The 23,681-nt window shown below is 50.5% G+C and overlaps 1 protein-coding gene across 2 annotated transcripts; it reads right to left on the bottom strand.

The window, feature by feature from the left end:
* Nucleotides 1-4,230: 4,230 nt before the first annotated feature.
* On the bottom strand, nt 4,231-17,056 carry LOC135417692 (microsomal triglyceride transfer protein-like). Of its 2 annotated transcripts, XM_064662068.1 has the most exons (19): nt 16,868-17,056; nt 15,588-15,769; nt 15,245-15,388; nt 14,642-14,749; nt 13,890-14,006; nt 12,655-12,794; nt 12,422-12,575; nt 11,749-11,906; nt 11,364-11,532; nt 10,807-10,914; nt 10,468-10,680; nt 10,146-10,360; nt 9,425-9,522; nt 8,151-8,272; nt 7,519-7,746; nt 7,076-7,200; nt 6,687-6,857; nt 6,263-6,410; nt 4,231-5,449 (listed from the first exon to the last, which is right to left on the bottom strand). In XM_064662068.1, the coding sequence occupies exons 1-18, from the start codon at nt 16,932-16,934 to the stop codon at nt 6,263-6,265; spliced, it is 2,667 nt and encodes an 888-aa protein (XP_064518138.1). In that variant the 5' UTR covers nt 16,935-17,056; the 3' UTR covers nt 4,231-5,449. The 2 variants fall into 2 exon arrangements, with proteins under 2 accessions (XP_064518138.1, XP_064518137.1); XM_064662067.1 differs by having other exon boundaries at nt 4,231-6,410.
* Between the last annotated feature and the right edge of the window lie 6,625 nt (nt 17,057-23,681).

Raw genomic sequence — 23,681 nt, 5'->3', positions numbered from 1 at the left:
GGAGCACGCTGCCAGACAGCAGCTGGGAATAAGGAGCGCTCAAGGACAAGGCAGGCGAGAGGAGGGGCCAGAGGGAGCAGCCAGACTTCTCTCTGGATGTGCACTCCCTGCCTTTCTTCCTGCCCTTTGCAGGCAGCTATGAATGAACTCCAGGGCACGGCCAAGAGGGGACACTCGAGTGGTCCCCAGTGCCACTTTATTGAGGACTGTGGGGGCAAAGGCAAACTGGTGGCACTTACAGGGAGGGAAGGATGGGTTAGGAGATGACAGCAGCGTGGCTTTGCTCTCAGGGAGCATGGAAGCTGCTGTAAAGCCACGCTCATGGAAAATGGGTGCTTCCTATGAAAACTTCATAGATGTGGTGGTGGTGATTGATGCTGCTGTAATCCCTCAAACAGTGCTTTATTTTCCTCTTTCCTACTTCACTCCCTTCTAAATGTCTCCTGCAGGCCTCGGGTGCTCACAGTGATGGTGGGATCACTACATCTTTTGGCAGGAAGTTCCTCAGTCCTTCCCCTTGTGTTTTTAATGGCCCCTCTTAAAAGGTTAAACCCAAACCCAACCATGTCAGTCCTTAAAATACAACCACACTGGATTCCTCTGGATCTTTGCAGCACTTGTTTAACAATTTCATTGTTTAACACTTGGTTTTATAAATGATTGCAAATTGCAAATCATAAAAGTCATCCAGTGTGTAATAGTTTCAGTTGTGTATAGCTTTTCTGACTTGCTGCAGTGACTGCACACCACATCTTAATTAACCATGTGTCAACGTCAAGAGCAAAGTACATAATATTAAACTCCACATTTTCAAGTGCTTTGATTTTTGCCGTGGAAAAGCTCTTCCACCTGTCTGTTGCCAAGTGGTTGGATGCTTCCCTCTCACATAGCAGACCTAGGGCTCACTGCACCTTCCATCTGTGAGGCTGCAACAGCCAAAATATTTGGGCAGAGAAGGCTTTTCGGCTTTTAAAGGGATAGGAAAGACCTCAAGGGTTGCAACTGGTGTGGTTGGGGTCAGTGGGTTTCTTGCCAGGCCAGGTTGGACAGGGCTTGAAAGAAGCTGGTGTGGTGGAGGGTGTCCTGGCCACGGCAGGAGGGTGGAACGAGGTGAGCGTAAAGGTCCCTTTTGAACCAAACCATTCTGTGATCCTTTGATTCTATGAGATGGGCCAGAGCAGGTGTTTGTCCCCGTGTCACCCTTTGTACCCTTGTCCCACACAGAACTGGCACTCTGGCTGTCTCTTCAAACACTGCTAATACCTGTTTCCCTATAGAAAGGAAAATACTCGCGTTCTTGGCCAAGATGGAGCAGGTAGAACAATTTTCTAGGAAAAGATCAGCTTTTTTCCCATGGGTTTTGGACCTGATGTGCCAGAGGGTTTTATCCCAGCCCTGGAGACTTGTTAGCTCGGCTCAGCCAGTTCCCAGGCTCCCTGCCTGACTCATTAGCCCTGTCCCTGAGCTTTCCCCCCAGCTTTTCCTGCAGGGATAACCTAATGGCACAGCTGCTGTGCTTTGCCCAGCTGTGTCCCACTGCAGCTTCACAGCTTTTTCCCTCCATCCCTGATGGCTGGGCAGGTTATAACAGCAACCCTGCCAGTTGCTGCTCCACTGCTTACCCACAGTCTGCTCCAGTGTGACTCCAGGGTGCAGTGACTCCCAGATAAGTGTCCCTGTGCATGTCCCAGGCTTTCAGGGAAGCCTTGTGGGTTTGTTGGCGTGATGTGCATGGCCCAGGGCAGCTGCAAGCTCTGCAGCAGAGGCTTGGGATATGCAACTGCAGCTCTCCAGGAGGTTTGCTGTTGCCACAGTTCGGCGCTGGGATTCACACCCCTGCTTTGGTGAGTTCCAAACCACTTTTTCTTTTAATTTTGCACAGAGCTTGGCAAGTCACTGGGGCCCAGCAGTGAGGAAATACAATCTTTTTATTACAAGCTGCCGAGGAAGGAGAGAGCAGTGGCTGATCAGAGTTCTGCCCCAGCACTTTAGACTCGGCTCCCAGGGAGAGCTGCTCCCTGCCCACGGTCTGTGCTCTCACACACATTCCCCTCACTTTTGTGCACACTTTCTCGTGTTAGTTTTGTCTCTGGAGCCAGCTGGGATAGACAGGCAGATAATGTTTTATCGCCCTGTTTGGTGAGTGGTGTCCACACCCTCTCCTGAGGGCTGTACGAGGTGTCCTGGGAATGGTGTGGCTCGCGGGGGAAAAGAAAATATGGGAAATCGCCTGTGATAGCAAGCCTGGAGGCCAGGAGAGGATGGCATTGCCACCCAGAACCCAGCTCAGGGCGGCAAAGGGCTGCCAGGGGTCAGCCCTGATCCATCACAAGGGTCCCTCTGCGTGCCGATTGCGGGACACCCCTGCGGGGCCGGAGCGGAGGGGCTTTGTCCTGACATCTCTATGAGATTTGGCTGCAGCCACTGGAGGTCACTGCTGATCTGCAGCTCCACGTGCGAAGCCACTCCTGGAGAGGCGGCAGGAGCCCTGCTCCGGCTCCTGGCTCTGGGCTGCTCTGCCTCTCGCCCCTTGCAGGGTCCCTCGGAGCCGGGTAGTGGCTGTCCTGGGGGATCTCCAGCAGGAATCAGATCTGGCACCCCACCCCTCCCTGTACATCCCTTTCCTCTGCTCGTGGATGAAAGGACCGTTTGGGGAGGCTGAGGGAGATGGGGGTGGCTGTCCTGGAGAAAAGGAGGCTCGGGGTGGGGGGGGGGGATTTTCGTACCCCCTACGACTTCCCGACAGGATGGTGGAGTCAGATGGGGGTCGGGATCTGCTCCCGGGGAGCAAGTCACGGGATGAGAGGAAACAGCCAGGGGACGTTTAGACTGGACGTGAGGAAAAATTTCTTCCTGGAAAGGGCTGTCAGGCACTGGCATAGGCTGCCCAGGGCAGTAGTGGAGTCACCATCCCTGGGAGGATAAAAGATGTGTAGATCTGGCACTTGGGGACATGTCCAGGTCCCTTTCTGCCCACTTAGACTGAGGTGGCTCCACTCCAGCTCCATGGGCACAATACTGCCTGTGCTGGGTGACTGAGTCTGAAAGGTCCCTTCTAGGAGGGTTTGGAGCCATTGCCAAAGAAATGAGTGACTTCACTAAAAGGTCCATGTTCCTTCACTGCCTTTGCTGTTTCAGCATCCACCAGGACTGGGGAAAAAAAATCTCAGGAAGGGGCCTGGAAAACCTGAGGGGTTTGGTGGCTCAGCAGGAGAGCAAAGCTTCCAGCAGCAGTGCAAACTGGTAAAATCTCTACTGAAACATCATCACCATTTCCATGGGATCTGGAAACACATTCTCAACTCCAATCCCAGCTATAGGACCTGGTCCCTCTGGCAGGATAAGACTAGAAGTTCAAAAATTAGGGTAAATCTCAACTGAATGACAAATCTGCCTCTCTGAATCTCCTTTAGAGAAGGAGAAAGGGGAAAGAGAACAATGGAAAAGGTCCCAAATGGCAAGAGGTGCTTCTTGGCTTTTTGTGAGGAGCAAACACCAAGGCTGAGAGGTTTGGGGTCTGAATGGTTCCCCCCAAACACCTGGGAGAGCAGTGAGTTTGGACAGGGACTGTGCAGGTGGTCACAAGGGTAGTGCCTGCCAGGAGGGGTTGTAGCATCTCATGGGGGTGTAAAACACAGCTGAGCCAGCCCAAATCCTGCCCTGAGACTGGAGGAGTGGGAAATTACAGGCTGCTCCTGGTGAAAGGGTGAGGCTGGGGAGCCAGTGGGACTCCGAGCTGCTATCAGGGCTGCAAAGCTGAGCAGGGCAACAAGGGTGATACGGGCACACAGGGATCCCCCTGTTCAGACCCGAGGGCAAATCCCCTCTCTGTGTCCTTGAGGCCAGCTCTGAGAGACTGCCCTGTAATCAGCAGAGCCTTGGTGCAGGGGAAGCCCTGATTTTAAGCAAAAGTCTTGGATGGCCTCCAATACCTCTGTAGAAGTTGGCAGGAGAGGGTAAGGCAGGGTCTTTGGCCCCATGGGAACCCCCTCTTGTATGGTTGTTGTCATCTCTAAGGGTGCTCTGGGGGGTTCTAGGAGCAGAGCTGGCCCTCACACCCCTGTTCTGGAGCCCTGATGGGGCATTTAGCCACATGTCTCTGGGGCACCTTAAATACAGACCTAGACAGTCCCTGGAGAGCTCTGGCCATGCTGTTCCTGCCAGAAGTGCTTCTCTCTTCTTACCATCTGTGTGTCCAGAGAAGTTATAAGTGTCAAACAGAGAAAATATAAAAGCACATGGCATTTATTTCCCTACATAACCAAAGCACTGGTAATTAGTGTCCCCAGATGGAAACCCAAACAATTTTCCTCCCCCTAACCCAGGAGACTCAGTGCTACATTGTCAGACTCATAATTGAAACAATATACTCAATGTCTCTCTTTTTTCCTAAAAAGCACGTTTTATAACACACAGAAAAGGGCTAAAAATGTTTCAAATGCACATTATTATCAGGGAGGAATGAAGAAATACTGCTTTTTCTTCATGAGCCTCCCTCCAGTGCTGGAGAGGTGTTGGGTGGTGGTGGCTGATAACAATCCAGCTGGAGAGCAGAGTGCAAAGCAGAAGAACAATATTTACTCGAAGCTAATTGTGATTTTCATAAATGGTTGCCAAAAGAGCCCAAGTATCAGCAGAAAAGGGAAGCTGCTGTATCTGTTGCTGGAACGCTGCCTTCCACCATGCAGGGTGGAGGGAATCTTATCTCCATCTGCTGCCTCGATTAAAAGAGAAGGGGAACTGCTGTTCAGGAGATAAGAGAGGCCAGAGGCTTCTCCATTAATATGTAAACTTTGGATCAAAAACGAAGACGAGAGGCTGCAGGCAGGAGTCACCTCTGGATTGATGGGTTTTGAGTCTGCAGGCACCAGCAGAAGGCACATCTAGTATGTGCTGGTCTTGATAAAGAGGAGGAAGGGGATGGGATGATGGGATGGAGGTGTGATCCCACTATTTAACTTTCACAGTTTTGGTTGAATTATGTCCACCCTGAAGGATGTTTACTTGAAGTAACAGCTTCGTAATGTTGGTCCAAACTGTTCTGTGATAGATTCTCACATCCAGGAGGGACCATGTCAGTCAAACAGGATCTTTTGCCCTCTGTGGCAGCCACATCTGTATTTGCCCAATGGGGTGGGCTGCACCACCAATTACTCATTAAAAAAATAATAATACCCGAGGTTGGAGAACTTTTAAAACACCTTGGCAGCTTTGAAATCATTTGGTTGCCCAGCTGAGAGTGGCTGACTTCAGATCCAGCTCTGTGTGCCACCTGTTAGAGCTGTAATTTCTCCATTTTCAGTGTTTTCACTCCATCCTAGGAGTCCCGATAATCTCAAAACACCTTTTCAACCCACTCTTGGCAAACACTAAAATGCTTGCGCCCTTATGGGTTTTAATTTCAAGGTGTTTTTAATGACCTCAGATGATTCCTGCAGTCCTGCCTATCCTAGAAGGAAAGAACACGTGGAAAAATTCAGGTGCAGACACTAGAGCAGGAGGCCACCAACCACATCCCTGGCAACAGAGTGCAAATTTCCCCCCAGGAATAAGAGGATGGCTCCAAGCTGTGAGGGGGGAGCTGGGTTGCCTTTGCATGCAAATAAATGCAAACATTTAAGCCAGAAAGAACATATAACATTTTGTCTTGCTTCTCTGGCTCTCTCCCTGAGAATTATTCTGAGGTGAGTATCTCTGAGGATGCATTAAAAAAAAAAGTTAAAAAATATCACACCTGCTCCAGAGATATTTTTTAACGTGTTCCTGGACAATTTGGCAGCCACAAAAGCTGTGTGTTAAAAGAGGGTCATTCACTCCCTCCACTGGGAATTTCCTCCCAGCTGGCTGCAGATGTGCTCCCTCCCAACTGCTTTAATAAATGGGGAGAAAACGGGGCATTTGGGGCTGTAGGTTTGTGGGAGGGTTTCTTGGGCTGTGAGAAATCATGGCCCTGTTTTTCACAAGGATCAGCCCGGCTTCCAGCAAGGCCTTTCCCGTGAAGGGGAAGAGTCCAGGTGGGGGAAATCTCAGCCTTTGGGGTGTGAGGGCAGGTTTGGCTCCTCCAGCCCCGAGCGAGGGGTGCCTCTGGCTGTCCTGCAGCATTTCCTCTTGTGGCCTCTCCTGGTGTCCTTATTGCAGCGTTTTCCTGATTCAAAGGTGGCTGTGGAGGGGTTGGGCAGGGCCCTTGGCAGCTCATGCTGGGTTCACAGGGGTGTGTGGCAGAGACAAGGCACTTCTCCAGTCCTGTAGTGCTCTGACTCACCTATTCCTTTTCCAGTGTCAGCAGGAGGTTGCAGACCTTGGAGTTGGTTTGGTGCAAGGCAAATTCCCTCCCGGGCATGGTGCCACGCCTGCCTTTTCGAGTGGTGCTGCTCTGGCTCCCAGCAGACTTGGAAACCGTGAAGATTTCTCTGTGGGACAAGGTAACAGCAAGATGGTCAGGAGGCTGTGGTGGTGGTGGACCTCATTCCAGACCAGCATACTCACCATCTCCTGGTGGTCTAGGGGTGGTGCTTCCACCCATGTTGTCATGAACTTGCACTGTCCTTCCCCTGTTCCTACCAGTTTTGACCCACCCTGCTCAATAAGTGTACAGCCACTAATTCCCACCTTCCCCCAAGAAATCCTCCTTTATCTCAAGCACATCACGATGTTTGTACAGTACCTGACTGTACCCAGGGACTTACCTGTATGGGACCTGCTCCTCTCTCAGCTGCAGGCACATGAGCACGGGGCTGCTGGAAAACCTCAGCGTGGTGTCAAAATGGATTGAGGTCTCCACCTCTGTCTGGCTCCTCAGGGTGGCTTGGAGGAAAGTGGAGTCTAGTTCTGCCTGGAAATCCACGGAGAGGCTTCCCCTGTGGGATAGAAGCACATGAGTCTGATCATTGAACAAGGGCCCTGTGCTGGGCACCAAACAACTCCATCAACACCTTGATTTGAGGTCTGGCCATGGAAAAGTGTAACCAGGCCCACCAGGAGAAGAGCTGGGGACTGTGGAAAGCCACACTGGTGCTGGGTGCTGAGACCCCAGGTACCCCCATCCCCACAGCCAGGCAGTTCCTCACCCTCTCACCTCGTGTTGATGCTGGTTTTCAGTTCCTGCTCCCAAATGCCCACGTCCATGTCGGCTGAAATGTCAAGTCCCAGCCCACCCTGGAGTTTGATGGTCACTTGTAGACCAGACTGCAGAGGAATGACCTGGGAGATGGAGAAGGCAGAGCTTGCTGTGACTGGGCACTGCCCTTTCTTGAGTGGCTCACACCGGCGGTGACTTGTGGCTGCTGGAACCATTTATCCCGAACCTGCAGCAGGGTTTGGAAGGGAGGAACTCCAGCCATGCCACTTATGTCCCATGGCAAAACCATCCATCCGTCCTGCTGTTTACCCAGATGCATCCAGCAGTGCCACCTTGCTCTTAGATTTGTATCTGTGGTGAGTAACAACCACTGGCTCACTTTGTGGGATTCACTAGGATTTGGCATGGAGGCAGGTCACTTCTTACCCCCCATCCAGTACCTGGTAATGATCCATCAGCAGGAGGTTCCCTTTGACCACACTTGTGGGCTCTCCACTGCTTAAGAGGACCTTGGCCATCAGGTCTGTGTATCCCTGGAAGAAGACGATCGGCCGCAGCTGAACGTCGAAGAAGGTGACAGACATCCCAGCCATGAGCTCCAGCTCCTCTTCCCCATCCGAGATGTTCTCTCCCATCATCGACTCCATCCCTTGTGCTTCAATGGTGACCTAGAACACAGAGGTGGGACATGAGTGAGCGGCACAGAGCAAAGCTAGAGAGTGCTTTGTGTCCCACGGCACTATTTGAGTTGCTATGCTTGTCCAACCCTTGGGTAGGTGCCCTTTGGACTGGGAGATCAGCCTGGAGTGGGTTGGATGAGGCATCCAGCCTGAGCACCCTGAGGTATCAGTGTCAAATCCTCTGTTTTTCAGGGGAGCGGGGGGCTCCTTTCTCCAGAGCGGGTGTGTCTGGCTTCACTTTGGTGATCTGGGTGTGAATGTACCTATTTCTGGGGATCTCTGCACACTGAGTGCAGAGGTGAGGTCAGGCACCCTCAGAAGGTTAGGAGGGGACACAGACAGGGCAGTGGCACCACGGGATTGATGCTGTCACCCCTCTCCCAGCAGTGCACCTGAGCCGCGCGGAGCCGCCGGCCACGGCTGAGCAGCGAGAACTCAGAGATGCTCTTCCTCAGGAATCCTCCCTCCAAAAACAGCAGGTCCAGCCCGAAGGTGGAAAGCAGGTCCTGGGTGACTGAAAGGCAGAGAGATGCCCATAAGGATCCCTGGACAGCACCTGGCACACCTGGTCTGGTGGAAAGTGTCCCTGCCCACGACAGAGGGATTGGGACTAGATGAGCTTTAAGGTCTCTTCTAACCCAAACCATTCCACAATTCTATGATCTCTCTTTGCACATGAGCCACTGAATGGTGGTGAACCCCAAATGCTCTGAGAGCAGCAGCAGGGCTGAAGGCTGACGTGGAAATACGGAGGCTGGAGGTGGGATGTGCAAAGCTGGGATCGTGGTGAGTGCGTCCCCTGCACCCGGTGTCACCACATCAGTGCTCAGCAGGACAGGGGGGTTTCCTGGAAAAGCTCCTCCAGAACGATGACAGGAATTGGGAGGTCACTAAAAGCAGGATGCTGGTGGCTCCTTGGTAATTTTTAAGCCTCCTCAATAGAGGGTACAGCTGGTACTGTAGGGATGGATCTCCTGTGTTGGCCATTCTATACCTGATAAAACTACATGATCCAGAGGGGAAAACTCTGCACCTTCTCCTCCCACTCCTGCAATATTTGAAGGATTCAGCATTGTAAGGTTGTTTTTTATTTCCCAGGTGTTGGCTATTCCACTCTCACTAACCCCCACAAAGCTAGACTGAGATAATTTGAAGAGGGACAGAAATGAGAGCTGAGGGATGAAGAATTAAGCAGTCATTTAACAACTGTTGCTTGTTGCAGTCTCTCTGAAGTTTGATTTTTTTTTTTGTTTGTTTGTTTCTTAATCTCCGTATAAGGATTCTCCTTTTTGAAGAGCTTATTAAAAATACCAAAGGAACTGAGGAATGGAGTGAAATATCTTGACTTAGGAAAAGCACAGAAACTCCCACCTACTATTTACCATTGGTTTCAGGTCCAGCTGAAGCTCCTCTTTCAAATTAGCAGGATTTGGGAAAAGTATGTGGCACAGCCTAGCTCTCCTGCTGTAGGGGTGTTAGAGAAGGGTATGTATGTATCTCAGGTGATGGCAGCCAGCTGGTGTTGGGGGACGTGCTCAGAAACCTCACACAGAGATTTTGGGGCATTCTATAGAGTTTAAGCCTTTCCTGGGCGCTGCCTTTCCCTGCCAGCCCCTCCTTTAGCCCTCTGAGGGGACCACGGGATCAATGTCCTCTGTGCTGTCACCTGTCAGAGGTCCTGAGAAAGAAGAGGAGGTGCCAACTTTCGAGAAGAAGTTGTAGTTATTTATCTGCGGGACTCCCATGATGTCCTTCATTATCTTCCTGGAAGCAAAAGGGAAAGGGTATGTCAGCACTGGGAGGGAAGGAAGAGAAAATGTCAGTGGTTGTTACACAAGGCTGTGCAAAGGAGGAAATATAAATTTCCAAGGTATTTCTTTTGGCTGCTGACTGCCCAGAGCAAAAAACTGAAACGAGCAGACATGGGCTACCCTGGAATTCTCCTCTCCTCTGGTTTGTTAGGATAAACCAGTTAGACATTATAGTGCAGCTTTTGTTTAGCCCTGAAAAATGTGAGTGCTTGGTTGATTTTGTGCAGATAGGAAGATTAATGCAGAGCACCCTGATACACCAAGATACAAACTGTGCACTGCCCTGGCAGCCAGAGCTGCCTTGGCCTCCAAGGACTCTGCTGAAAACACGAGCCTGGGTCCCGCTGTCACAGGGCAGGATGAGGAAGGATGCTGGGTTCTGGCTGGCTGGGTGGCATCTGCATCCCTTTTCTTCCTCCAGGAATTTCCAGGCAGCTCCCATGCCAGCCCCAGGAAGTGTTGGTGGCACATTTTAAAGGCATTCTGGTCAAAAACTACAGATGGAGTGTGTGGGAGAAGGAGGAAAACAGTGATGTAGAGCAGGGGAGAAAACACAACCTTCCCCTGCAGGCCCACCTTGCTGGGTGGTGGTGGGCACTCAGGCTGTTCTGGACCTTCAGCAGCAGCAATTTTGCCATCTCTGTCTCCATCTCCTGGGTGGCCAGCAGGATGTTGATGACATCCATGGGTGAGGGGTGGTTATCCAGGAGTATTTCTGCAGCAGCCAGGCGACAGGTTTTTTCATAGCTCTTCCTCTTCTCGTGGAAGATCCTCCTCATTGCTCGTTTCACCTGATGCAGGAGGGAAATGCAAACGGTGCTGTGATGTGCAAAAGCACCCCAACAGCTTGGTTTTGAGTGGGAAGAGGACACCAAGCCTTGGCAGCTTTGCTTCCTACCTTGCTGGAGATGTTCTGAGCAGGAAATCGCCGCAGGGCAGAGATGGCCGTGGTGGTGACAGCAGCAGGACCCTCCTCAGCGTGCTCCAGGAGGGTGGGGATGGTTCCAGGGAGCCTCGCATTCCCCAGCGCCAGCAGGTAAATGACCACCTCAGCGTCCTCCTCGGCGCTTCTCAGCCCCCTGAGGATGGTTTCCACCCCACGCTCCACCTCCTGCTCGGGGTTTGCAGGAGGGCAGAAGAGGAGGAGAGTGAGGTGAGGGGAAGGAGACATTCTGGGCATGCCTGGAGCTGGGGGCTGTCTGAAAAAGCCAAGCATGAGGGTTGGCAGAGGACCCACCTGCAGCCCACACAGCTTCTGCTGGCACAGCTTGCCCACCAGAGAGCCCAGGACAACTATCCCTGTCTCCCAGATCTCAGGGGCCAGTTGCTTCCCATCCAGCTTGTCCTGGGCATCAGGAAAGGGGTATTATTACACAGGGAAAAAAAAGGGGGGAAAATAGAGAGGAGGAGTATGTTTTACCTCTTATCTCAGAGCGTTCATCACAAAAGTAAGGAAAAACTTGCTCTTACCTGCCTTGAAGGAGGCCACGCATGGTTTAATTGGATAAACCATTGATTTTCCACAGTAGTTTTAATTAAGCTTTTATTATGTGTAATGTACTGACATGAGGCATTCTCTGCTGAAAGCTTTTCCTCTGAGGACCATCAGCTCTCATCACCAGTGTCCCATTAAACACACATAAAATAACCCCATAAGCAGGAATATTTATTTCTACAGAAACATATTTTCCTTTTTCAGGAAAACATACTTGCTGTTCCCTCCTGCATGAAACGGGGCGTGGATCCATCCCAGATGCAGGACCCTCAGGGAGGAAAAGAGATGTCCATACTTACTAAGACCAGGTGGAGAAGCTCTCCCGAAGGCCGGGGAGAGAAAGCTGCTGCATAGAGAAACTTCTCCAGGAGGGACTTGGGCTCCTCCTTGCTGAAATCCAGGAATTCTGAGAGAGCTGCCAAGGAAGCCGTTGACTGTGCAGCCACTGCTGCCTCCACGATGAAGGGGCTGGAGCAAGAAGAGGGAGGTCATCAGTGGCATGACCCTCAGAAACCGTGCAGGGCATTAAGGAAAAGCAGAGTACACTGGCACTACGGCTGCCTGGAGCAGGGATGGGGTATGGAGCAGCACCAAGTGACCCCAGCTGTCTCAGCCAGGAATGACTCTTCGTGCCAGGGTTCTACACGCAGAGAATTTTGGCAAGAAAGCTCCTGGCAGTCTCACCGTGTCTCCTCAGGAGCTCTCCTCAGCACCTCCAGAACATCTCTCTTCTTGGCACTGCGCAGCATCTGGATGAACCTCTGGAACTGCCAGGCAGTCGCCACCTTCGAGGGGTCTGTTTTGATTCCCCATCTGTCAAAAGCCTTCAGGTGGGCTCTCAGCTGCAAAGGTGAGGCTTGTTAGGTGGGGTTTAGCCTCTTTTCCCCTGTTATCATGGGATAATATTTATACTTGGGAAATATTTAGGAGTGGGAAGGTGCCTATGGGGGTCATGCAGCTGCTTGCTGGCATCGACTGCAGCCTCACACCCCCACTGCTGAGGACTTGTGCTGAAGCCCATATGCCCCAATTTGTGGGGAGTTCCAGGAAAAGAGCAGGAGAAACTGTAAGCGTCGTGTTGTTGCAATTCCAGATTTCCTAAGTGAAAAGCCTGGAGGATTTGGGGAGGCAGAAATAATCCCTTGTTTATCCTCTCCAGCCCGACCTGCAGTGGGAATGTTTCCTGCCCTCAGAGCTGTGATGAGTTTAACCCAGCTGTGTGTGTGTGTGTGTGCTCCTGGGGCTGCTGCATCCTGCCCCTCCAAAAGTACCACTGCGCTTTAACCCCGAATCCTACAAGTGCCCGGGTTAGGGGGAGAGCATGTGGTGAGTTTTGGGGGTCAGGAGCATCACTGACCGACGGGCAGTTGGTGCAGACCCTCCTGAAGGGCAGGCTGGCCATGCCCAGGGGCTGGTGCCGTCCCTCTGTGCCAGCCAGCACATCCTCAAGGCTTTGTCCAGACACCTCTGCTGGACCAGGCATCGGAGGAGACAGTAGCTGGAGCTGCTGCCTGTGGAGGGAGAAGAAGCCATTGGGAAGCACTTTGTGATTTACACCCTCAGTGGCTCACGGCTGGAGTCATCACTCACCTCGAACTGATCTTGATGCTGGAGCTGGACCTCAGGGCTGGAGCCAGCACGTGGCTTTCCTCTGCCAGGGCCGACTGGAGGAGGTTGTCTTTCACCACATACTGGCTTCTGCTGCTGGGCTGCCACTCAACTCCAAAAACCTTGAAAAAGGAAAAGCAAGGAGGAAAAAATGCAACCTTTTCTCTCTTGCCCTCTCCTCAGGAGATTTCTCTCCTCTCTATCAGCAGAAAAGGAACTTTTCGGCCCACTGAGTCACCTGCTTTGCTTGCAAAATGTAGGAAAGGGAAATCTAGAAGAGCCCAGCTTCTTCCCAGATGTGGGAGAAGGTAGCACCAGGAGAGGACCACGGCAAGGGGATGCTCTTGCCTGTGGCTTACATGGGGACACAGACTGGTGATACCACATGGACTTTCATTACAGAGTGGTGTCACCTGGGCTCAGCCACAGCAGAGGGAACAGGGGATGCTCCTCCTGGAGACTGCAGACTGGGAATAAATGCCTCCCAAAGCATTGCTCTTCCTGCAAGCCCATTCAACAGCGTCAGCTCTGACACAGCTGCATGGTGTGGGAAGAGGAATGGCCCTCAATGCCCATTCCTGGGGAGCATCAGCAAGGACACTCCCCAGACAAAAGGAAAGCAACAGCAATTTCCACCAAGCTGATGCCAAAAAATGCTCAACTTCCTCGCCGTGCTGCGTGGTGACCTTGGGGAAGCTCTCTGGATTTCCTCCTTCCCAAAGGAATGATGCACTTGCTGGGCTTCACCTCTGCCTCGGGAGCGCCAGGAGATGGTATTGGAGCAGCTGGGCCCACATGTGGCAGGGCTTGGGGAAGGGGAAGAGCTGGACTAGGTGCAAGTGGTGGTTTTAGGCAGGAAATGGCATTAGTGATGATATCACCCTGTGACCGTCCGGTGTTGAGACCCCTGCCAGGGCCCCTGGGCTCTCTGTGGTGATGGCTGTTTTTATATTCAATTCAGTAGAGTTTATATACTTTAAAATACCCTTCAATTTTGATCATGGCAGCTATAACTGCATGAAGATCTATGGGATTTAATCTATTTATGGCAGGGCTGAACATGGGCTACTGCTTTAAACAAAACAAACAGAGGCCTTTGGTCCTGTCAACCTAATTCCCAATCCAATGAGTCTGAGGAATACAAAACATCAACTGGGGGGTGGCCCTGATGTACTTGACACGACCTGAGCCCACCACAGGGAGAGTAATGAACTTGCTTTGTTTACAGAGGTGAATCCAGAGGTTGGTTTTGTGCAGCTGAGGAGATCTTTGGTCTTGGTGATGGAGTGGTTGGACACGGCATAGGTGACTTGGCAGCTCCCAGAGGCATCCTCCTGAAACACAAAGGTGAGTGATCAGGGTGGGTAAGGGTGACCAGCTTTGATCATCCTCAGTAAAACAACCTGTGCAGAGGACAGACACAAAGGACAACCCAATAAATAGAAAAATCACCAAAAAGCTGAAAAAGTGGGCCGAATTTGGGGGGGTGTTGGATAGTTCCAAATCCATCTGACCATCTTTGCATTTCAGGCTGACACCAGCAGCAGCATCTTTGTGCCTGCATTTTGGGTTCTGAGATTACTCCACATTGTTCACAGGTCACTCCAGCCTCGCTGAGCTCTGGAGGGAGGGATTTCTTAGCTGTTTGCTGGCTGCTGGCAAAGCAAATCCTGCTTGGCAGGAATGCTTGCAGAGTTTTTTCTCCACTATTCCTACTGTCCAGGGAAAAACTACTATTTTGTGAGTGTGCCCATTCCTGAAAATCGTCTAGAGATTATTTTAAGTCGTCTGCCTTTCCAACAGTCATCCCTGCTCAGTGCCCAGTTGGAGCAGCAAAGCCTGTGCTGTTTATCCTGAATTTTGCCTCCTCTGCTGAAGCACCTGGACTGGCTGTGCTCCAGGGCCAGCTCTCCTGGTCCATCGTGGTCCCTGGTTTTTGGGCAGGATCTGGCCCCAGCTCTGCACGTACCTCCACCGTGGTGCTGGCCTGGGGCTGCAGCTGGAGCAGACTGAGGATGCCTCGCTTCAAGTTGGAGATCAGGCTGCTTTCTGCTTCATTCCCGTAGAAAGCTTTGACCTGGGGGGCAAGAGGTGGTGCCTGGCTGAGGGGACATCTCTGGGGTCCCTGCAGGCTCTCTGCTGCCAAAAGGCCTCTCCCCTGCAACCTGAGCAACACTCTGTAAACACCTGAAGAGTTTTCCCATGGAGGATTGCATCCCTCAATAGCAAGAGCTTTGTGGATCCATGTTCACAAAACTTCCCTTTCCTCCCCATCCTGGTTTTCCAAAGCCTTAGAGAGGAGAAGGTCAGAAAGGAGCTTGTATCCCATGGTTAGGACTGAAGAGCTTTTAACATGGGATGCTGCAGCCCCTTTGGAGGATGGGGCTCCATCTAGGATCATATGGGAGACCAGATAGTCCTGCACTGGGCACTCTGTCCAGTTCCTTCTGCTCTGATATGAAATCAGAGGTGGAGCAACAGTTCCTACGGGCTTCATAGCTGGGAAAGTTTGGGATGTGAGCAGGAGCACATTGCTGAGGGCACGGACGAGCCCGGGAGGTGTCCAGCTAACCTTCCCGCTGTTCCAGGAGATGAACACCGGCTTCTGGAGCTCAGCCTTTGCCTCCTGGCTCAGTTCAATCTCTGCAGGGGGACCTCCAGGGCCATCCTGGCTCCTCTCCTCATCTGGCTTGTGTTGGGCTCTCAGGTCACGGATCTATGACAGCAGAAGATGGCAGAGAGCAGTGACCAAGCGTGTCACACTAAGGCTGGTGTGTGTTTTACCTGCAGGCAATGGATTTTGTCAGAGAGGATGTTTTCCAGATGACTTGGGCTAGAAAGGGAAGAGGGCTACACCTCCTGGGGTGCTCCCAGGAGGAGAATTCCAGCTGTGATGTCTTTCCCACCCCGCACACCTGCACCTGGAGCAGCTCTTCCCCGCTTTGGTCCCTCCAGAGCCGGTGCACATGGACCGACGCCTGAGCCCTCAGCCAGACTCCCCCAGGGGATGGTGGGGCCATGTGGTCCAGCTGGACATCCAGGGTGTAGTGGTACTGATACAGTGTCCTGGGCTGGAAAGAAAGTGGCTGCAAATCCCCTGTGGAAAGATGCAAGGGAAGGATGTTGAAGGGAAGCCGGCACGAAACTCAATCCCTCCCCTCGCTGCACCCAGCAACTTCCATCCTAGAGGGGCCCCAGACCTGCAGGGATGCTTGAGACCTGCATCACTGCCTCCAGAAGGGCCAATTCTATGCTGATGTGGAAGTATAGCCCACGGAAAGGTTTCCATGGGAAATCATCTGGGCCTGCTTTTGGATATTAGGGTGTTCTTGGGGTGTCACCTTAGGCTTCCAGTTCTGCCTTAGAAGTGATGGCCAGAGTGGGAGCTCTGCTTGGGCACTTCAGGACTTTCAGAGAGTGCCAGAGAGACACACTTTAATGCTAAAGTCAAGTTTTCTGAGCATGCCCACAGACAAGAGGGATATCTCACAGTGCCTGTTCAATGTTAACTGGGGCACAAAAAACATTTGTAGGGGAGAAGAGAGGCCATATTCTTCATATTATGTGTTACCCATGAGAACTTAATTAAATCACTGACTTTATGATAAGGCAAAATGAAGTTGATGGGGCAGCTTTAGATCCAAACTCCCTGCTTTAAACTTATTTATCTAGAATTATTTGGAGTCCCTTCTCTTGTTTGTATACAAATATGATTGTAGCGTGTGTGAGGTGGGGGGTTGCCTTTGCCATGACAAAGCCAGTCAAACCTATTTTCTGAAGTGACTTGAAATTCTCCTGCAAATCTGATGCACTTGCTGGGCTTCTGAAATGTTTGCTTTTGTTATAACAACAAAAGACAGGAATCAATGGAAATCCAGCTCATTCCCCGGGGCTTTCCTCAGTGAGACGGACTGAAGAGTTTTTATAGTTCTGCACTGTGTGCAGTTTAAACAGTTCCAGCTCTCTGGTTTTCCTCATCCCCCAGGGAGGACTTCCAGGATCCCAAAGATATCCCTGCCTCAGGAGATGCTCAGGCTGTTTGCAGTTTGGCAATCACTCCTGCCTACCCAGCTGAGTCTGGGGAGATGTTGGATTATGTGGAGCCAGGGAGGCTCTTTGTGCCCTGGGATGAGCATCTCATCTCTCTGGGCATCCAAACCCCATCCTGCCCCTGGATCAGCCCAAAGTCTCTTACCTTTTGCTGTTCTCATGAAGGAAAAGCAAAGCAGGCAGAAGCATTCCAAAACTGCCTGCGGGCTCATGGCGGGCTCTGGGAGCTGGGCGGGAGACGGGGAGGGAAGGGGGGTGAGAGAGGGACTACACAACAAAAGTGGGCAAGATCAGCAGTGTCAGGCCATGGGGCCCAACCTTCTCCCTGTCCCCGCCTTACACACCCAAGGAAAAGCAAATAATTAAACCTTTGTACCAACCCCCAGCAGCCACGGAGGGTTTGGAAATCAGCTGAGCTTTGCCGAAGACCGGCGGGAGGGGAGGAAAGCTGGAAAAAAGAGCTGCCAGAAGCAGTGTGGGGTGGGGAAATTGCCAGTTTGCCTTGATACGGGAGGGGAATGCTCAGAAAGCTGCTCTGTCCCTTGGTGATCCATGTCTTCCCACCGACAGAAAGGGGAAGAGACAGTTTCTTTCAAAAGCAAAAAAGACCCAGGGGGAAGGGGGAAAATGCTTTTCCATCCTTTTAGTTCGAGACTGGGATTTGCAGCCCGGAGGGTCAAGTTACTTAAAGGGCCAGGCTGGAGGGAACGGGGAGAGCCTGGGATGGGCTGTACCATGAGCATCGTTACCCCCCAAAAGAAGGTGGGAAAGGGGTTAGGAGATGGGTGCTGTGCTGGGTGTGCTAAACACACTGCCTGGAGAGGAAAGGCAAACAGAAATAGCCCGTGGAAAAAACCAAAACCCTGCTGATAAGGAGGTCTCCAGCTGGAACTGAACTGTGGCAGGTTGCTTGTTTAGGCTTGGCTGCTGAGTCCTTCCAGGACTGGGGTGTGGGAAGGTGGCAAGTTGCAACCCACTTTCCCATAGGCATCTCTGGACTGCTGATTGCTACCCATTGGGAAGTTTGAGAGGTGAAAGCTAATTCCCTCGAAAATGACTTGGTGGGAAGGTTTACAGACAGAATTGGGGTGCTGAGCCCCCCCACTCTTATGCTCCAGGTGGTCCTTGTCCCACTGGTAGCTGCTGGATTGCCATGGGGGTGTCTGGCTGCAGGACCTGACGTGGCAGCTCCAGAATCCACGGGCAAAGCAGGGTGGTCAGTGTAACCAGGTCACCGTGCCCGGGGCAGGGAGGCACATGGGCACTTTGCCACCGAGGTGTGATGTCAGGGTGGACTTTGGCAAAGGGTGGTCAACGTGCCCCCAGCTGAACCCAGGCGGAAGCAGGATGGAGGAAACAGGGGCTGTTGCATCAAAGCCTGCAAAGCTCAAGCTGTGGTTGTTTTCGGGGCATTTTCATGTCCAGATTGTCATAAAAAATGTCTAGTGGAAATAATGAGACTCAAACACTCCTTAGACAAGGGAATACCAGTACCAGTGGCCAATCTCTAAGGTGGTGTACCATCTCAGGGTTTAGCCAGCACTGCTCTTGACTAGCTGAGGAATTTCCAGCTCTGTTTCCAATATCTGATCACCTTGGGGCAGATGGGAGGGTGGAAGGAAAGGCTCCTTAAGGGTTCTGTTACTTTCTCTTTTTTTTTTTTTTTGTGGGTAGTCTTTAGTTAAGACACCTCCTCCAGCCTTTTATTATTCAGGAATTTTTAGGAAAGACCTGGAAGCAAGTAGAAAAAAACCCCTCACTGATTAAACATGCAGCCAGAGGGGGAAGCAGGAGACAACTGAGTACAGAGCAGGCCCCATGGGGGTAAATCTTTATGGGGTGACTCAGTGAAAAAGAGCAAAGGCAAAGCAGCAAAGAAAAGAAAGGAAAGAGTCATTTTCCCAAGGGACATTGCTAACAGGACAATTGGGAGCAGGTCCTCTCAGCAGGTTTCCAGGGCCACAGGGAAGGGGTTTGCAGGCTCCGGAGCGCACGAGCCTGTACATGATAAAGGGATGCATCTGCTGACTTTATTTAATTAACTTTTTTTCTCCTCTGTTACTTTCTTCCCCTCTAAGTGACCTTCAGCTGCAAAGCCTGCCCATTATGCCCCCCCCCAGCATCTTTACCACCTCCCTTTTTGCCACTGCAGTGGTAGGGAAAGCACTGACCCTGTCAACAAGCTGCATCAATCCTTCCCTCCAAGAGAAAAACTGAAGGGACGTGAGCAGTTCCCACATCATTGTACTGGTGGCACTTAAAACTCTCTAAAATCCCTGAATGGAGAGATTCCCCCTAATTTTTCAACCTTCTGCCTTTGCTGTCCTCTTAATTTTATTTCAAGCTTTATTAGAGCAATTAGAGGTGAATACAACCGCGCAGGAGTTTTTTTTCTTTGTTCAGGTGTGCCTGATGGGTCCTTCCTCAGTGCTGTTCTAATTTGTGTGCTTTCAAACGCGTGCAGGCTCTCTTCCTGCTAAAATCCATGCTTCTGTGCAGAGGGAGCCTTCCCTCCAGTCCCTGTTTGGGTAGGAACAGTGTGGTCTGGGTGCCCTGGGGCTGTATGGGACATACTGGTCGAGAGGACCCAGGTGTGACCTGAGGGCCCTAATGGGCTTTAAGGGCCCTAAGGAGCCTCACTTGCTGTCTCCAGCTGCACCCCTGGGCTCAGGAGCATATTTAAGCTCAGCCTCCAGGCCAGATGGGTTTTTCAGCCTGTGCTGCAGCCTTGGTGTCTCCTCTGTTTGCTCCATAGCTGCTGCTCCTGGATGGATCTGAAGCTCCTTTGTGCCACTGCTGAGCTGGAAGGTGCTGATGGAGTGGGGACCCAGCCTCAAACGCTCCCGGAGAGACTGTGGTGGTGAGGGCACTGCCTGTACTGCCTCACCCTGACTCATCCCCCTGCACTGTGTGGGACCATGGATCATCCCAGGAGCTCTTATCACTCCCAAAACGTCTGCCTCTTCCCCCTGCTGTGCAACAGTTTTTGTTGGGAAGGTATCTTGAGCACCTGAGCTTTGACTCTGCCCCTAGAGCTCATCATACAAATGTCATGAGATAACAGGTGTAATACTGTGCAAATATTCTTTTTTTTTTTTCTGTAAAGCAAACAGTTTAGGAGACGACACATATTCCTGCAAAGCAGCCTATCACCAGGGAAGTATATGGTGCTGCTGTTACCTGTTTAAAAAACAAACAATATTAAGAAAAAGGTTGAATATGCTCAGTGAATACTGGGCTTTGAAAGGTTTGAAGCTATTTTATTTGTGAGTCTTATTTTTTTATACACAGGTCCGGTCTTGGACCAGCCCTTTTAAAGATAGCTCACCTAGAGCTGGGTTTGGCAGCTAGAAATACTCTCTTCCCAGCCTGTTTTTTAGGCAATTTCTTAGGGATTTGCTATGAAAGCACAGAGATTGCACTATCTGTGTGGAGGAGAACAGTGCACACCAGGGGTGAGATGTGTAAAAAGAGCTGCTCCCCACCAGCCCTTCGGAGAGGCTCATGAGCCCCCATTTGCAAGACACCGTCTGTGCCCTTTGTGTTTTATTGTGTGGAGGTTGCCAGGCTGCATTTTCCAGGGCAGCAGCAGAGCCAGCCTCCTTTTTGTCTTCCTTTTTTTTCTCCTTCCTGCTGCTTGGAACAGGCTGTGAAATCACCCCGTGGCTCAGACAGGTTGTTGGTTGCTCACCACAGCTACGTGTCAGTGTCGGGGGAGAGTCTGAGCACAGCAAAGTGCTACAAGCTGGGTTTACATCTCAGTCTGAAGTGTCTCAAGGCCTGATAAGCTGAGGGAAAGCCTGTGCTGTGTCATTGCACAATGACATTTTGTGCAAGTGTTGGAAAACACGGCTGGGATCGACTTGGAGAAGTTGTCTGGCCCAGTTCCCTGGGGCTGGCTTTGCTGTGATGGGTGGATGTCTGACCTCTCTGCAAGGAGCTGCTGATAGAGATTTCTTAGTGTCTGTAGTGAATTTGTCCCAGCACTTTAATGCTGTAAAGAAGTCTCCTCTTGCTGCAATTTCCCCTTGTTAGTTCTAAATCTCCCCTCAGCTGACATGGAAAGCTGTTTCTTCATGAGAGGAATTTCCAGATGGCTCAGCTGCTGCTCTATTTCCTTCTCCCACCTTCCAGCTCCTGTTTTCCAGATGCTGTTCTTTCCCTATAAACCCTTGGTAACCAGTTCCCCAGTTAAGGCCTTGTCATATCCTTGTTTTTCTACCTTCTGCTGTGGATGAAGGTCTGGCTTTGGGGAGCCCATCCTGCTCCCTGTGCTCAAGAAACCATCCCTGCAGTTCTTTTAATCTCCCTCTGCTGCTGTTGTTTTGGACTCTGGCCCTGCTGAGGGCTTCCTTAGGCACCTGCTGTAATGAAAAATATCCAGGAAGCTTTTCCTTTTTTAAGGCTAGAATGGTTTATGCAGGTCCTTGAGATGTGACCCTATTTGTTAAAAACCAACAAATTTCAAGGGTAAATTCACACAGGTTTCCCACCGTGCTTTCTCCACAGCTCATTACTTTGTAATCTCAACAATCGTTAAGGAAACCTTTCTAAACTTGTCAATTGGCAATGCAAATGCTTTTTAATTTAGTTTTAAAATAGTTTTTGAAGTCAGTCTCTGAATTCTTGATTAAGTTGCTGCTTAACAGGCTCTTTACTGCTTTAAAGCCTTTCTCCAAGGGTCAAAGAATGACATTTAAGGGAGGGAAAGAGTGTTGCCCAGTAGTTGTTTTTTAAATGTAGTTTATTAAACTAAGTTTCTTTAAAAGCAGTTTTGACTTTTAAAGTGAAATTAAGGCACTTGAATTATATATATATATGCATATATATTCTCCATTCAATTTTAGTGGTTGGTTTTCATAACTAATGTACTTTTATACTTGGTTGTCATCAGATGGTTTTCCGAACTGACGTCCCTTGAAGTGATCAATCTTGCAGAAACTCAAAAGCCTTGTTCTGCCTGTGAAAAACTGGGGATTTTTTTGATGACAAAAAAATGGGGGTTTTTTATATGTTTTAGAAAATCTTTAGAACGTTGTGCACCTTTCCAGCTCTGGGAGGGGATGGTCACTTCTCACTCTGATTGATGTCAGGGGAGCAGGTTGCTCAAGTGAGATCTGCTGGGAGCTCCTCTGCTCTGTGGGTGCCTTTCTGCAAATGCTGGGAGAAGTGTTATGTAGTAACTATGAAATATATCTTATATATATTTAATAATGTATATGTATATTTAATAATGGTTTTAAACCGATAAGGTTTAGAAGTTCTTGACTGTGAGAGTGATGAGACACTAGCACAGGTTGCCCCCAGGTTGTCCCATCCCTGGAAGTGTTCAAGGTATGTAAAGCACATAAATGGCCCACTAAAAGGATGTTTCTGTGCATTTAACTTGAAAAGATGTTCTTCAATAAAAATGTCCCTAATTTACTGGCATTATGCCCTATAACTCCTTTCATTTTGCTTTCTTCCTCTTTTAAAAAAGAAGAGATGGATTCAGAGACATCTGCTGTTCACAGGAAGACTGGTTCCTGCCTAGATTTGTTGTTTGGCTCACAACCCTGAGATAACTGAGCTCTTTATTTGGCAAGTCTTATGCTTTCTTTGAGACATTTTGTTCAAATTTAAAACAAGCAAAGAAAGAGGGAATCCATTTCAGATGGATTCCTGTAGGAAAAGTGAGACTAGTTTCCATTTCGAATTATAAATTGTAATCGTGTTCATAGTTAATGCTCATCCATGACACCTCCAGTCAAGGGGACAAGGAAAATTTACCAAAAGCTGATGCCTGTGATTGCCCCTTTCATTACAGCTCTGGATGGAAGTGGGGCTGCACGTACATGGGACGTGGACTATGAAGACTCCTCATTAATGGTACATAATTCAGAGGTCTGGCTGATGGCACAGTGTGCTGGGGTTGCCTCTACGGTCACAGACACCTGTCCACGGAGTGCCAAGAGTGGCCCACACACTGCACAGGAGAGATGGAGGGTAAGGGCTTTCTGTCCTGGGTGGAAACGCAGTCGTTCGCTGGCGGGAGCAATGCGCTGGAATTGGCAGTCCGACTCCCAAAATTCCATTCGGATGAAGATTCCTCCCAGACCAAGGGGTGCCACACCAGAAAGCTCTTGCTGCCCATGGAGTGCCCAGGCTGGCCCACCGTCTGCACCTGAAACGGAAAGTTTGACGTGCTTTCTTTCCTGGGGTAAAGGGCCATCGTTTTCTTGCAGGAACCTTGTGCTAGAAGTGCCAGTCCGACTGCCATAACCGAGTACAAGAAAAGATTCCTTGCAGACAGAAGGTGCCAGGACAGAGAGCTCTTGCTGCCCACGGAGTGCCCAGGCTGGCTCACCACCTTCACCGGAGACCCTGAGTGTAACCACTTTCTTTCCTGGTGGAAAGGGCTCTCATTTGTTTGCAGGAGTCCTGCACTGAAATTTCCAGTCTGACTCCCAAAATTGAACATGGACAAAGATTCCTCACAGAGAAAATCATAGAATCGACTGGGTTGGAAAGGATCTCTTAAGTCATCAAGTCCAACCCTTCATTTTTTTTTTTAATTTTTTTTTTTTTTTTTTTTTTTGTTGAAATCTAGTCCGTGTTCCCCCATTCTGTACTCTGGAAAAATCCAGTCCGGGTTTTCCCCCATTCGGTACTTGGGCCAAAATCCATTCTGGGTTTTCCCCCATTCCATACTCCAGAAAAATCCAGTCTGGGTTTCCCCCCATTCCGTACTCCAGCTAAAATCCAGTCCGGATTTTTCCCCCATTCCGTACTCCGCTCAGAGTCCAGTCCAGGTTTCCCCCGGGAGAAAGGAGGTAAGTTAGGGGGTCTTCCCTCCAGGTGAGCCCTGAATATGCGGGAGGTTTCAGCCGGGAGAAAGGAGACAGGGCTCGGATGGGCAGAGGCAGCCTCCTGCTGCTGCTGGACCGCTTTTCGGTCCAAAAAGGGAGGTTTTGTCCACT

The sequence above is a fragment of the Pseudopipra pipra genome, chromosome 8 (genome assembly GCF_036250125.1).
Source record: "Pseudopipra pipra isolate bDixPip1 chromosome 8, bDixPip1.hap1, whole genome shotgun sequence".
Lineage (NCBI taxonomy): Eukaryota > Metazoa > Chordata > Aves > Passeriformes > Pipridae > Pseudopipra > Pseudopipra pipra.
Note: the sequence above shows the minus strand (reverse complement) of the source record. Positions and strands in the feature narration are given on the sequence as shown.